General features: G+C 38.6%; 1 protein-coding gene across 1 annotated transcript in view; it reads left to right on the top strand.

The window, feature by feature from the left end:
- Positions 1 to 16456, top strand: part of SLC30A9 (solute carrier family 30 member 9) — a 73860-nt gene that overhangs the window by 22202 nt on the left and 35202 nt on the right. The window contains exons 3-7 of the mRNA XM_066233628.1: positions 2431 to 2493; positions 6244 to 6343; positions 9234 to 9326; positions 9713 to 9795; positions 13410 to 13468. Of these exons, the coding sequence (XP_066089725.1) occupies positions 2431 to 2493; positions 6244 to 6343; positions 9234 to 9326; positions 9713 to 9795; positions 13410 to 13468 (398 nt within the window). The remainder of the gene's footprint in view (positions 1 to 2430; positions 2494 to 6243; positions 6344 to 9233; positions 9327 to 9712; positions 9796 to 13409; positions 13469 to 16456) is intronic.

Here is a 16456-nt window from a genome sequence, read left to right as displayed (position 1 = left end):
GCAGCCTCTCCAAGAAGTTCACGACAAATGTCTTTAGTGGCTAGATGGATCAATTCTTCACCAATGGTGAATGGCTTCTTAGCCTTAGCGGTACGATTAGCCACCAAGTATGATGCTTTCAGTGCACTCGCATTTATTGATGTAGTGGCCACCAGTAATTGTTTCCGTCCTTCTTGTTCATGCTTTTTTCTTTCGAAATACTCAGAAGGCTTGTCTTTTAAAGTTGGGTGCTTGGTCTCCAAGTGGCGAAGCAATTTTGAAGGCTTCATTGCCTCATTACTTAGCCAGTCGCCACATATTATGCAGAGTGGCCTTGGTGCGTGAGAATCACCAGTTGCGATAAATCCATACTTCAAGTAGGACTCCTGGTATTGTCTATTAAATGAAACCTTCTTTTTCTTCGAGGTTGTAGGTTCTTCTTCTGTCTCCTCACTGACCCTTTTCCACTTTGCAAAAAACCTTTCGATGGAATTTTGTTTTTCACTCATTTTGCTAGTTTATGGGTTTAAATTTAGCGGCAACGTATCACGTGACCAAGACAAGCGTCAGGAGTGAGTCTTAGACGGATGTAACAGAGGGAATCTGGTCATTTTTAAAAAATAAAACATCGTTCAGACTTAAATATAAATAAAACAGAAATAATGTAATTTATTTATTCTTTCTCTGTGGACCAGTACCAAATGGCCCACAGACTGGTACCGGTCTGCGGCCCGGGAGTTGGGGACCACTGCTCTAACCAACAGGGCTATCTGGCTAGGTAGGGCAGGAATTTTCCATTCTTGATCACATTCTCCTTTACCCTATGTATTCAGTGTGACTATCCTGAATTTTGTGTTTGTCTCTTGATGTAAAAAAAAACTACATTTAGATATTTGTATATATCCCTAATTGTTAAGTTTAGCTTTTGTTTGTACTTTCATTGTGATAGCTTATTGTATGTATTATTTTGTGATTTACTAATGGTATATATGTCTGGTTCATTAATTTTCATGGAGATAATTATAGCATGTACTTTTTAGGGCTGTTGTGTGAATTTAATGAGTTGGTATATGTAAAGTACTTAAAATAGTGCTTGGGCACAACACAGTAAGGGCTTAAAGAAAGACAGTCATTATTATGTTTATTATTCTTCACTGTTGTGTGAAATGTTACATGAACAGGACATGGTTAGTTTATTATCTTGTTTATGAGTATTTGGGTTGTTTACAATTTGAAACAACAGAACATAGTGCTACTCTGCTTGTTCATATACCCCTCTTCTTGTGCCCTCTGGCAAGTTTCTACAAGCTAAGTATATTGACCTAGAAGTACAATTGCCAGGTCACAAATTATGCTAGTGTTCAGCCTATTAGATACTACCAACTTGATTGTCAAGGTAACTTTTTTTTCACCTCATGCCTGTTCATGCTTTCACCAGCAGTGTGTGAGTTCCCATTGCTCCACACACTTGCCAACATTAGGTATAGCCATTTTTTTCTAATCTGAAGGCTGTAAAATGGTATCTGGTGGCTTCGCTTGGATTTTACTAATACTGTACTCATCTTTTCATATGTTTACTGGCTATTTGTATTTCCTTTTCTGTGCAAGTTTGTTCTTCTGCCTTTTTTTTTCCTAGTAGGTTGTTTGTCTTTTATTGATCTGAAAGAATTCTGAAATATTCTCAGTACTTATCCTTTGTTGATTCTAGTTGTTGGAACTATCTTCTTCCAGTTTGAGGCTTTTTTTTTTAATGGGATGTTTTGATGAACAAATGTTCTGAATTTTAATTTAGCAGAATTTATTTTTCCTTGTGTTATTTATATCTTCTTAAGAAATATGACTCTACCATAAAAATAGTCTATATATTGTTGTCTGTTAGGCACGTAAGTATTGTAACATTAAAGTCATTAATGTACCTGGAATTGGTTGTTGATATGAGGTAGATTCCAATTTCCTTTTATTTCTTTTTTGGGGGGGAGGGAGAGTTGTACAGTAGTTTCAGTAACGACTTAATAGTTATTCTTCATTGAAGAGTATCTCTAGAACAGTTTTAAGGAGAAGAAGCAACAGTATGTCCTTGTTTTATTCCTTATTTTAAAGAAAAATTTACACCTTTGAATATAGTGTTCAGGTTTGTTTTACTCTTTAAGGAAATTCCTTTTTGTCCTAATTTTCTAAAAAGAGTTTGAAATTTGTATGTGTGTCGAATTTGTTAAATGCTTTTTCTTTAGTTCCTGAAATGATTCTATAGTTTTTCTCCTTTAATCTGTTCGTGAGGGGAATCACTAGCTTTTCTAATGTATAATTATTCTTAACGTTCCTAGGATAAATCCAACTTGTCTATGATATATTATCTTTTTACACATTGCCAGAATGTTAGCTAATAATTAACTTTATAGGTTTGTATGAAAGCCACTGCTTAATATAAAATTTTTAAAATAAACTTTACAGCAGAAAACATAGGTGCAGAACTCAAAGCTCCACTTATGAAGCAAGAACCTCTCCAAGTAAGAGGTAAGTACATTTTATTCTATTTTTTATTATAATGGTGTTTTGAATTAAATATATAAAATTAGTTTACATAGAGCCCTTTATGGTTATATTATAAAGGTTAGGGTTAGAGGTGATCTATCATAAGGATTTATTCTCCTATTCATAAGCTAATTTTCTACTGAAGTTTACTTTGCATTTTGGTCCAAATTATGTGGTAAATGTATTTTTCAAAAGCCCAAGGAAAAGAGTAATGGCAAATAAAAATCATCAATTACTTTTTCATTTTAGAAAGGTAATGTGATTAAAGGACAGGCGGTCAATACCTTTCAGCTACAGATTTTTGAAATCCAGATAGAGCTTAGATATTGTTGTCTTTCTTTTCTAGGAGTAATTGTGTGATTAAGGAATTCTTTTTTTTAAATTGCGTGATTAGAACAATTATTATTATTATTATTATTATTATTATTATTATAGTTTAAGTGAGAGGAGGGAAGATAGAGAGACAGACTCCCACATGCTCCCCAATCGACTGGGATCCACCCAGCAGGCTTCATCTGGGGCTGATGCTCAAATCAACTGACCCTCAGCACCTGGGGCAACACTTGAACCAATTGAGACACTGGCTGCAAGAGGGGAAGAGAGAGAGGAGGAGGAGAAGGAGGGGAAGAGAAGCAGATGGTTGCTTCTTATGTGTGCCTTAACCAGGGATCAAACTTGGATCATTTGCACACTGGGCTGTTGCTCTTATCCACTGAGCCAACCAGCCAGGACCCTTATAATATTGTTGTTTTTAATTTATTGGGTTGACATGGTTCACCAAACCATACTGGTTTCAGGAATTCTTGTTTGCAGCCCTTTCCTTTCCTTTTTTCTTTTTTCTTTTTCCTTTTTCCTTTTTCCTTTTTTCCTTTCCTTTCCTTTCTTTTCCTCCCTCCCTTCCTTCCTTCCCTTCCCCTTCCCCTTCCCCTTCCCCTTCCCCTTCCCCTTCCCCTTCCCCTTCCCCTTCCCCTTCCCCTTCCCCTTCCCCTTCCCCTTCCCTTTCCCCTTCCTTTTCCCCTTCCTTCCCTCTCTCCCTCTTTTTTTTTTTTTTTTACAGAGACAGAGAGAGAGAGTCAGAGAGAGGGATAGACAGGGATAGACAGGGACAGACAGACAGGAACGGAGAGAGATGAGAAGCATCAATCATCAGTTTTTTGTTACGACACCTTAGTTGTTCATTGATGGCTTTCTCATATGTGCCTTGACCAGGGGGCTACAGCAGACCGAGTAACCCCTTGCTTAAGCCAGCAACCTTGGGCTCAAGCTGGTGAGCTTTGCTCAAACCAGATGAGCCCGCGCTCAAGCTGGCGACCTTGGGGTCTCGAGCCTGGGTCCTCCGCATTCCAGTCTGACGCTCTATCCATTGTGCCATCGCCCCGTCAGGCACCTTGATTTTACTGAGAGGAAGGGAGGGAGAGAGAGAGAGAGAGGAACATCAATCTGTTTCTGCATGTGCCCTAACCAGGGATCAAACTGGCAACCTCCGTGCTCTGGGACGATGCTCTAACCAACTGAGCTATCTGGACAGGGCATGCAGCTCTTTATAATAGCTATGGCTCCTAATGAGCTATGACTCCCATTTTTATAATAGCTATGGCTCCTAATGAGCTATGACTCCCATTTTTATAATAGCTATGGTTCCTAATGAGCTATGACTCCCATTTCCAAATCAGCATGTTTCATGGAGGCAGAACTGTGGTTAGGAGTGCTGTGGCTTTGGAGTCAGAGAAAACTGGATTCAGTAGGATCCTATTAACCAATGTCACTCCAATAATTTTTTTTTAAAACTGGTTTTAATTTGTGACCCCAGCATGTACCAACCGTATAGCTTTGTGCAGTTTACTTGACTTCTCTGAGCCATAGTTTTCTCCTCTACAAAGTGATGCTAAGAATGACATTTTTTTGGGCCCTAGCCGGTTGGCTCAGAGGTAGAATGTTGGCCCAGTGTGTAGAAGTCCTGGGTTTGATTCCCGGCCAGGTTACACAGGAGAAGCACCCATCTGCTTTTCCACCCTTCCCCCTCTTCTTTCTTTCTGTTTCTGTCTTCCCCTCCTGCAGCCAAAGCTCCATTGGAGCAAAATTGGCCTGAGTGCTGAGGATGGCTCCATGGCCTGCACCTCAGGTGCTAGAATGGCTCTGATTGCAACAGAGCAATGGCCCAGATGGGCAGAGCATCACCCCCTAGTGGGCATGCCAGGTGGATCCCGGTCGGGCGCTTGCGGGAGTCTGTCTCTCTGCCAGTTCGAGTCTGTCTTGTTTCTTACTTCAGAAAAATACAAAAAAATATAAATAAATAAAAATTTTTGTAGGATAATTTTGAAGATGATACATAGGGTGCAGTCATAATTAATGTTGTGATAGCAATAATTATTATTAATAATCTGGGCCAGGACAGGACAATAGGGATTTCTAGCTACTTTGAAGAGATTTTTCAAAAAGTAATTTGAAAACAAACCTAATCTTTTGAAAGGGTGATGCAACTCTCCTCCCTGCTCCAGAGGAGCTCACCAGGATTTTGAGTTTTAGGATTATTAGAGTAAGGCAGTTCAGAGACTTGAGCTCATGTAAAATGAAGCCTTAAGTTCTTTATATACTGGTTTATTTTCAAATAAGGTTTTAATTTTTATATTGAACTTTATTTTTGTTAAATTCTTCTGAAGTACTATTTGTGCATTTGATTTTAATAGTTCATGTGTTATTTTAAGAGTCTTTTTACCTACTGCAGTGATAGATAATTTTAGTCTTCATTTGCTCTCTCAGCTTGAAAATAGAACAGAAAGTTTAAGAATTAACAGGTATCAGAATAGAATGTGAAGTGATTAGGTGACAATTTGTAACAACACACGAGTTTATTCTGTTTTTTTGCTCTTGCCATCAGATACTTGCTCAAGTTATTTATCTATATCATGTGACCAAAAGTCTTACTTTATGACTTACAAACATAGGCCAATGTCGAGTGTAATTTTTAATTCACAGATTATAATTGATACCAAATTAGTATTTTGTTATTGATGTCTGGCTTTTTTAATGCACAGTTTGATATTTGATATAGGTAAATAATTTAATAGATGATAGTGTTTTACCTGTAATCTATAATAAACTTCCTATAATTTTAACTGATAAAAATGTTCCTTTTGTTTACTTCAGCTTTGTTGCATTGTGTGAAAGTCCAATGACTTTTAAACTTTTTGACTGCAACCCACATAAATACTTAGTTTAAACAGAGAGTATTATGTGTAACTGCAAAAAAAAAAAACCCCAAAAAACGCTTTCACAAAAAGGGCTTATTCTTAATTTCATGCAGTACCCTTTGATTTTTTTATTTTCATTTTTTTTATAAAATGCTGTTTTTATTCCACAGTTTTAAAAACACTGAACTAGCCTGTAATATTTAACTGAAACTTAAATTCATTTTTATTTAGAGCCTAAATGATTTAAATTGTGTTAATACAACTTAAACCTACCAGTGATAGCTATATAAGGTGTCCATTAGACAAAGGGCTGGCATTTTGGTATCGGTTGCAGATTACAGGGAAAAAAGCTAGATGGCTATAAATGTATTTCACTCTGTTCTGCACCTGGAGAATTTATTTTTCTGATGTCATTCAGTATATCAGGAAAAAGGTTGGTATTTTATGGAATTCATTAGCGAAGCCTCAGCCTGTGTTTATCTTTAACTATCACCTTTGTTGTGTATACTTTTCTGTTTTTCTATTTATTTTTTGGTTTTAGTGAAAGCAGTCCTTAAGAAGAGGGAATATGGACCAAAGTATACTCAGAATAATTTCATCACTGGAGTTAGAGCAATAAATGAGTTCTGCCTTAAATCCAGGTACAGTTATTTTTTTAAAAAGGTAGTTTGATCTATCTAATCTGAATAATCATTTTCTTTCTTTCTTTCTTTCTTTCTTTCTTTCTTTCTTTCTTTCTTTCTTTCTTTCTTTCTTTCTTTCTTTTCTTTCTTTCTTTCTCTCTTTCTCTCTCTTTCTCTCTCTCTTTCTCTCTCTCCTTTCTTTCTTTCTTTCTTTCTTTCTTTCTTTCTCTCTCTCTCTCTCTCTCTCTCTCTCTCTCTCTCTCTTTCTTCCTCTCTTTCTCTCTTTTTCTTTCTTTTTCTATTTTTCTGAAGCTGGAAACAGAGAGAGACAGTCAGACAGACAGACTCCCACATGCGCCTACCGGGATCCACCCGGCACGCCCACCAGGGGCGAGGCTCTGCCCACCAGGGGGCGAGGCTCTGCCCCTCTGTGGGCGTTGCTCTGTCGTGACCAGAGCCACTCTAGCGCCTGGGGCAGAGACCAAGGAGCCATCCCCAGCGCCCGGGCCATCTTTGCTCTAATGGAGCCTCAGCTGCGGGAGGGGAAGAGAGAGACAGAGAGGAGGGAGAGGGGGAGGGGTGGAGAAGCAGATGGGGCGCTTCTCCTGTGTGCCCTGGCCGGGAATCGAACCCCGGACTTCTGCAGCCAGGCCGACGCTCTACCACTGAGCCAACCGGCCAGGGCCCATTTTATTTCTTAGAATGTGTTATCTACTACCATCCATGTGGAAACTTTCCCTTAGCTGCTTTCTTAATTAAAGAAATATTTTTATTCACTTAAAAAAATGTTAATTATTTGTTTACCAAGTTGAATTCTGCTCCATCATGAGTAATTTTAGTCTTTCTGAGCTTCAAAAAGGCAAGTTTTTTCATAACCTCTGTATTCACAGATCTTAGGAGTTTTATTATCTTCATAGATATCAGAATTATAAATAATAAGATTATTTGCATCTTTTTTTTTTTACTTTTTAAAGTTTTGGCTAGCAGAATTGAATAGTACTTATTTAATTAAATAAATAGTACATTTATGTGTATATTTCACATGTGCTTTCTGTTGAGTATATTTTTTGTTGTTGTTGAGTATATATTATTTTAACTTCTTCTGGTATCGTTTGTTACTAATGTTCTTATAATAATAGATTTATTGAAATAATATTTGTTGCCTGACCAGGCATTGGGGCAGTTGATGGAGCACTGACCTGGGATGCTGAAGACCCAGGTTGGAAACCGTGAGTTCTCTGGCTTGAGTGCTGGCTCATCCGGCTTGAGTGCAGGGTCACTGGCTTGAGCTTGGGATCATAGACATGACACCATGGACACTGGTTTTAGCCCAAGGTCGCTGGCTTGAGCAAGGGGTCACTGGCTCGGCTGTAGCCCCCCCCCGTCAAGGCACATATGAGAAAGCAATCAATAAACAACTAAAGTGCTGCAACAAAGAATTGATGCTTCTCATCTCTCTCCTATCCTGTCTGTCCCCCTCTCTCTCGCTTGCAAAAGAAAAAAAGAAAAGAAATTATATTTGTCACATACTTAAATTTTTTTCTTCCTTTATGTGTTTACCTAGAAAAGCCATCTTTATGTAGAAGGTTCCTTGTTTTTTTAGCGATATCAGATGTGGTCTACTCTTTTGTTTTCTTCTCCCTCATGGTCATCCTCCATGGTATAGTATCAAGACATGAAGAATTCTACAATCATTTTTTAGCATATAACTAGCAAAAGAATAATCAATTATAACATTGATGTAAAACTATTCTGTTTCACATAGAGATTTTATTTATTTTCTCAGAAAAATTTTGTGTATTAATTAGGTTAGATATTACTGTCCCCACATTATAGGCCAGGAAACATAATAAAGATGTTAGTGATGACCCAGCTTATTTAGTGAGTCAGTGACAGAGAAGAAACTAGAATAATCTTTTGATAGTTGGTCCAAAGTATTTTACCTATGTGTGATGGTTGGCTGTTGTTTTTTTAAACTCCAGATTTAATTTCTACAAGTTAATATTCCATAGTTACCACATTTTAATTTATAGTCTTTCATTGTTGTTACAGAATTTTCTTAATAATGAAATATAGAATGACTGTTTAGTTGTGACTTGATGAATATGTGAACTTTTCAGAATTTAAGAGAAGGGAAAAATTATTAAATAGCATGGAATTTACATATAATCTTTGTGACTTGATACCTTTGAACTGTATTAACACAGTATTAATCTGGATGTAAACAAATAGGGCTGTAAATTTTAAATTTAAATTCTTAAATAGAGGGATGATACTCAAATTCATGTTCTTTCCAGTTTTCATCTTTTTCCCCATATGTCAGATATTGCATTGGTGTGTCCATAGCAGATAAAATGTAAGCACTTATGAAGGAACTTAATCTCTTATATGTTATGGTATCTTTATGGTTATTATTTTTTAGAGAGAGAGAGACAGGTAGACAGACAGGAAGAAAGAGAGAAGGAGATATGAGATGCATCAACTCATAGTTACAGCATTTTAGTTGTTTATTAATTGCTTCTCATACATGCATTGACCTGGGGACTCAAGCCAATTCAGCGACCCTGTGCTCAAAAGTGGCAAGCCTGTGCTCAAGCCAGCAACCTTGGGGTTTTGAACCTGGGACCTCAGCATCCCAGGTCGATGCTATCTGTATACATTGCACCACCAACAGTCAAGCTATGGTATCTGTATCAAGCATCAAGAATAATTTTTTCTCACTCTCTCTAGATCAGTTCTTGTGTATAAAATGTAGTCTTTATAAACTAATCTTTAATGCTGTACAACTCTGTAGGCTTTTAACAGGATCAATGTAGTAGCTTTTATCTGCTTTTAATAATCCTTTTAAGTACAATACATAAACTGTATGAACATTGTGTAAATAAATTCAACATGTTTCTTTCTTCAGTGATCTGGAACAGCTTCGAAAAATCAGACGACGAAGTCCCCATGAAGACACTGAGTCCTTTACTGTGTACCTGAGGTCAGATGTGGAGGCAAAGTAAGAACAGAGTTCCTTAGCATAACAGTACATGCCAAATTGGGGATTAATGGAAACACATTTTAGACAGACCCAGAGTTTTTTAAATGACATATTTTATTTTTTTAAGTAGAATATTTTTATATTTGCCCATTTATCTGGAAGTTACTAGTGTTTACTACTTAACTAAAAATATGTCCTAATTTATAAGAAAATTTACTGTTGAATTTACTGTTTTGTTTTAGGTTTCATTTAGAGAAGTTTCTTACATGCTTTATATTTTTCCAAAGGACTTTATGCTTTGTTTTAAGATTCTCATATCATTATATGGTTCATCTAGATTTAATTATGCTTACAATAAAGTTATTAAAATTGTTCATTGTAGTTGCTCATGTGTTCATGCACAGATCTTTGGAAGTTTGGGGAAGCCCTGAAGCTCTTGCCAGAGAGAAAAAACTGAGAAGGGAAGCAGAAATAGAATACAGAGAAAGTGAGTATATTCATATTTAAAGCTAAGTTAGTTGGAAAGTACAGTTGCACTTCGGAGATATTGCAGGCTCAGTTCCAGACCACTGAAGTAAAGCAGGTCATAATCTTTTTTTACTGGTGGGGGCGGTTTTGCTTTCAATTTCTTAAAAAACTCAATATATGTGAAGTACAGTAAAGAAAGCTTGATAAAATAAGGTGTGCCTGTAACTCATAGGTAAGAATAGTGCCTGTAATTCCCCGGTGGTTGCATACCTTTGGCTTTGGCTCTGTTGGTTGTAGCAAATAATCAGTATCCATTTTGGGATTCAATTACAATATGAAACAATATCTTTTTTTTTTCCTTTATAGCTTTTTAAAGATGACCAGAGGAAGTGAAGTTAGTTTTTGGTTTCCATAAGATATGAATATTAAAATGATGGTCTGGGCCCTGGCCGGTTGGCTCAGTGGTAGAGCGTCGGCCTGGCGTGCGGGGGACCTGGGTTCGATTCCCGGCCAGGGCACATAGGAGAAGCGCCCATTTTCTTCTCCACCCCCCCCCCTTCCTCTCGTCTCTCTCTTCCCCTCCCGCAGCCAAGGCTCCATTGGAGCAAAGATGGCCTGGGCGCTGGGGATGGCTCCTTGGCCTCTGCCCCAGGCGCTAGAGTGGCTCTGGTCAGGGCAGAGTGACGCCCCGGAGGGGTAGAGCATTGCCCCTGGTGGGCGTGCCGGGTGGATCCCGGTCGGGCGCATGCGGGAGTCTGTCTGACTGTCTCTCCCTGTTTCCAGCTTCAGAAAAATACAAAAAAAAAAAAATGATGGTCTGAATTAAAGATTATACTTGTTCTAAAAGTGATAGACTAGATAGTGCTTTCTTATAGAAAAATGTTAATTCAGCTACCACATTTCTACTCTAATGAACTAATTCAACAGGTATTTGTCAAATATCTGTGAACTCAAAACTGCTTGGTGCTTGAGATTTAGATGCACATAAGATTCTCAGGGAATTAAAAAACCCAATGATTTAGTGTCAAAGCCACTTTTATAGAATTAGGATTTATATAATATGAATAATTTTCAGATAATATACATGCATCTGTGCTTATTTATGACAAAAGTGATGCATACTTGTGATTTTAAAAAGGATACAAAAATATAAAGAATAAAGATCTTTTATTTTCACAAATATTGTCATTTTTCTTTCTAGAGATAACTGTTGTTGAAATTTCTCTTAGTGTGAATAAGTCATCAAACAGATAAGAAACATTTACATGATTCCAAAGTCACATCTTACAAGACAAAATACTTAAGAGAAATTTAGCCTCCATCCCTGTCCTCTCCATCCCTGTTCCCTTCCTCTCACATAAGTAACCATTGAAAAGTCAGTTTGGGGGTTTTTTCCATTTAAAAATAAAATAAAATCGCATACATACATATATTACATACAATATATAATACAATATAATAGCCTACCACCCCCCTTTCATAAATAAGACATACTAAACATACTTCATGTTTTTGCTTTTTTTTTTTTTCCTTGAGAATATGACCCAGGGAGCATTCTGTAGGATAAATAGAGGCTTTTCTTTGTTCCTTTTATAATACTCCATTTTGGGGAGTAAGTATAACAGTTTATTCACTTATTCCTCCATAAGTTGTTTCTGGTCCTTTGCTATTAAAACAGTAATACCATGAACAGCTTTGTCCATATATTAAAGGAAATATTTAAAGTAACAAAATTTGGGAAAACATGGTAATATTAGGTATTTTATCCTATATTTTTAAACTTTGATTTAAAAATGAGGAATTGGACCTGACCTGTGGTGGCACCATGGATAGAGTTCGATCTAGGAGGCTGAGGTCCCAGGTTCGAAAACCCAATGTCGCTGGCTTGAGCACAGGATCATCAACATGATTCCAAGGTCACTGGCTTGAGCAAGAGATCACTGGCTCGGCTTAAGGTGCCCCCCGCCCAACCCACCTCATCAAGGCACATATGAGAAGCAATCAGTGAGCAACTAATGTGCCTCAACTATAAGTTGATGCTTCTCATCTACTTTCCTGTCTGTCTGTCTCTTAAAAAACAAACAAGAAACGAAGAATTAGTTCTTATATTGGGCTTAAATAACATTAATTTTAGGTGATTTTGAAAAGAGCATCTTACCAAACTTCCATTATCTCATTGCAAATACAGATTTCTCTGTACCTTTTTTTTTATTGTAAAAAAACCGCATTGTAAAATTTATTATTTTAAGTTTTTAACTCTACAGTTCAGAACTGCTATGTGTATTCACATTGTTATGAAATAGATCTCCAGAAAGTTTTCTTTTCCAGTACTTTTTCATCTTACAAAACAAACTATGCTTGTTAAATAAGAACCGCCCTGTTCCTCTCCCCCTAGCCGCCGGTAGCTACTATTCTCCTTTCTGTTTCTATGAATTTCACTATTGTAGATACCTCATATAAATGGAATCATACAGCATTTGTATTTTTGACTGAGTTATTTTACATAGCATAAAATTTTTAAGGTTTACCCATGTGATGAGATTTCCTTTTTCAGTATGAGTAATATTCCATTGTATGTATATATCATATTTTGTCCATTCATTTATCCATGTACATTTTGCTTGCTTTTACTTCCTGGCTATTGTGAATAGTGCTGCTATGAACTTAGATGTGTAAATATCTCTTTAAGACTCTGCTTTTAAAATTTTTTATTTATAGCCACAAGTGAGATTGCTAAAGATTACATGATCATTTTAATTTTTTGAGGAACTTCCATGTTGGTTTCCATTGCACTTGTACCATTTTACAATCCCACTAACATATATAAGGTTTCCAACTTTTCCACATCCTCACTAACACTTATTTTCTGTTTTTCTTTCTTCCTTTTTTTTTCATTTATTTTTTAAGGATAGCAGTCATTCTGATGGGTGTGAAGTGAAAACTTAATTTGTTGTTTTGATTTGCATTTTTCTGATGATTAGTGATATGAGCATCTTTTTGTGTGCTTGTTGCCATTTGCATATTATCTTTGGAATAAGGTCTATTCCAGTGCTTTGCCCATTTTTTAATCAGGTTGCAAATCTAAATTTCTTATAATAACCTGATTTTTTTTTTCTTTTTTGGATTTTTCTGAAGCTGGAAACGGGAAGAGACAGTCAGACAGACTCCCGCATGCGCCCGACCGGGATCCACCCGGCACGCCCACCAGGGGCGACGCTTTGCCCACCAGGGGGCGATGCTCTGCCCCTGTGGGGGGGCGCTTTGCCGCCACCAGAGCCACTCTAGCGCCTGGGGCAGAGGCCAAGGAGCCATCCCCAGCGCCCGGGCCATCTTTGCTCCAATGGAGCCTTGGCTGCGGGAGGGGAAGAGAGAGACAGAGAGGAAGGAGGGGGGGCGTGGAGAAGCAAATGGGCGCTTCTCCTATGTGCCCTGGCTGGGAATCGAACCCGGGTCCCCTGCACGCCAGGCCAACGCTCTACCGCTGAGCCAACCGGCCAGGGCCAATAACCTGATATTTTTGCTGGTAGCTAATGAAGCCTTTATAACATAGTCTTAAAATAATTTTGCTAATCTAAAATGTGATTGATAAGAGTATGTATGAGCTAAATGTGTTTTGTAATTCTTTTCTCATAGGGCTATTTAGAAACCAAAAAATCTTAAGAGAATATAGAGACTTCCTTGGAAACACCAAGGTAAGGTATCTTTCTGACAATGTTACGCATGTGTTGCACAGTGAAATTCTAGTGCCAGTCCATTGTGAGATACTATCATATCATGTCTGTGATCCTAATTCAAGATTTTCTTGAGCACATTGTAATTTACTGAATTACAGTCTATTTGCTTCTGTCTGACTTATTGAAATTTTAAAAATTGAAACATAAGTTCTCTTTAAATTTAGGACTATATTAAACCATAAGTATATAAATATAGGTGAAGGAAAAGACTTTATTTTCTCAGATTTGTGAAAAGATTTAGCTCTCTCATACCTACCTTTAATTTTCTTTATCTCTTCTTCTACTCATAACCCTGGTTAAATATTTTAATTGCTAGTTTTCTGCCAAATTCCTGAAGTTCAGCCCCTAGAAGAGAAAATTACACCGCTATTTTGATCGTTCTTATTTTACTTTGTTAGTATACAAAATCAGTGGACATTCACTGACAGTCTTAAAACCTTCCATAGTATATTCACTATCCCACTCTGAAATAGCTATTGAATTCTTTTTTGTGTCTGTGTGTGTGTGTGTGTGTGTGTGTGTGTGTGACAGAGACAGATTCAGAGAGAGGGAGGGATACATAGGGACAGACAGACAGGAAGGGAAAGAGTTGAGAAGCATGAATTCTTCGTTGCGGCATCGTAGTTGTTCATTGATTGCTTTCTCATATGTGCCTTGACCAGAGGGGCTACAGCAGACTAAATGACCTCTTGCTCGAGCCAGCGACCTTGTCTTCAAGCTGGTGAGCCTTGCTCAAACCAGATGAGCCCATGCTCAAGCTGGCAACCATGGAGTTTTGAACCTAGATCCTCTGTATCCCAGTCTGATGCTCTATCCACTGGGCCACCACCTGGTCAGGCAGCTGTTGAATTCTTTTCCCTTTCTTTCCACACTTTCTACAGCAGGGGTCGGGAACCTATGGCTTGCGAGCCAGATGTGGCTCTTTTGATGGCTGCATCTGGCTCGCAGACAAATCTTTAATTAAAAAAATAACAATGTTAAAAATATAAAACATTCTCATGTATTACAATCCATTCATTTTCTACTGCTCATGGTCATGGTTGCGGGTGGCTGGAGCCAATCACAGCTGTCCTCCAGGACAACACCAAATTTTTATTGGATAATGCATAATGTACACGGGTCATTGTGAGGTCAGGAAGTAAACTTCCCTCCTTTTAATCAAGTAGTCAGTCGGCTAATTGCAGAAGTGCTTTGACGAAGAAGATGGCTAAAAGAAAAAAAAATGAGGAGTATCGTACTTTTCAGCAGGAATGGACAGAGAAATTCGCCTTTGTGGAGAGAGCAGGTTCTGCAGTGTGTCTAATATGCAATGATAAAATTGCATCAATGAAACGGTCAAATATAAAGCGGCACTTCGACACATGCCATACTATAGTTGCATCGAAATATCCAGCGGGGGACAGCAGGAAGAAAGCATGTCAAGAGCTCCTGTGCAGAGTGCAAGCTAGTCAGCAGCAACTCCGTGTTTGGACCCAACAAGGTGACTGGAGTTCAGCTAGCTTTGCTGGTGCTTTAGCAATTGTGAGAAACGGAAAGCCATTCACAGATGGGGAGTATGCCAAAACATTCATGCTTGATGTTGCCAGTGAACTTTCTGACGACTTTTTAGACAAAGACAAGATAATCAAATGAATAAAAGACATGCCTCAGGCCCTGGTCGATTGGCTCAGTGGTAGAGCGTCGGCCTGGCATGCAGGAGTCCCAGTTTCGATTCCCGGCCAGGGCACACAGGAGAAGCGCCCATCTGCTTCTCTACCCCTCCCCCTCTCTTTCCTCTCTGTCTCTCCCCCTCCCTCAGCCAAGGCTCCATTGGAGCAAAGTTGGCCCAGGTGCAGAGGATGGCTCCAAGGCCTCTGCCTTAGGCGCTAGAATGGCTCTGGTTGCAACAGAGCAATGCCCCAGGTGAGCAGAGCATCGCCCCCTGGTGGGCGTGCCGGGTGGATCCTGGTCACGCACATGCGGGAGTCTGTCTGACTGCCTCCCCGTTTTCAGCTTCGGAAAAATACAAAAAAAAAAAAAAAAGACATGCCTCTGTCGGCAAGAACTGTTCACGATCGTACCATCATGATGGCAAATCAAATTGAGGCAACACAAGTGAAGGACATAAATGCAGCACCATTCTTTTCTCTCGCTTTGGATGAGTCAATAGACGTAAGCCATTTATCCCAGTTTAGCATGATTGCAAGGTATGCTGTTGGTGACACACTACGTGAGGAAAGTCTTGCTGTTTTGCCTATGAAAGAGACAACAAGAGGGGAGGATTTATTCAAGCCTTTCACTGAGTTCGCTAAAGAAAAAAAGTTCGCTAAAGAAAAATCTACCGATGGATAAAATATTTTGGTGTGTACTGATGGTGCTCCGTGCATGATGGGGAAAAACAGAGGATTCGTAGCACTTCTTTGTGAACATGAAAAGAGACCCATCCTAAGTTTTCACTGCATCCTACATCAGGAGGCGCTTTGTGCTCAGATGTGTGGCGAGCAGCTTGATGAAGTGATTTTGCTGGTCATTTGGGTGGTCAACTTTATTGTTGCCCGAGCTTTAAGTGATCACCAGTTTAAAACACTGCTGGATGAAGTTGGGAATAATTATCCTGGTCTGCTTCTGCACAGCAATGTGCGTTGGTTGTCAAGAGGGAAGGTGTTCAGCCGTTTCGCGACTTGTCTGAGCGAAATCCAGACTTTTCTTGAAATGAAAAACGTCGAGCATCCTGAGTTAGCTAACACTGAGTGGCTCCTGAAGTTCTACTATCTTGTGGACATGACTGAACATCTGAACCAGCTCAATGTGAAAATGTAAGGGGTTGGAAATACAGTCTTATCCCTTCAACAAGCAGTGTTTACATTTGAAAACAAGCTGGAACTCTTCATCACTGACATTGAAACAGGTTGTTTACTATTCTTTGAAAAACTGGGAGAGTTTAAAGATGCATGCACAGCAAGTGAC

This window comes from Saccopteryx bilineata, chromosome 5 (genome assembly GCF_036850765.1).
Source record: "Saccopteryx bilineata isolate mSacBil1 chromosome 5, mSacBil1_pri_phased_curated, whole genome shotgun sequence".
In the NCBI taxonomy this organism is placed as follows: Eukaryota; Metazoa; Chordata; class Mammalia; order Chiroptera; family Emballonuridae; genus Saccopteryx; species Saccopteryx bilineata.
Note: the sequence above shows the minus strand (reverse complement) of the source record. Positions and strands in the feature narration are given on the sequence as shown.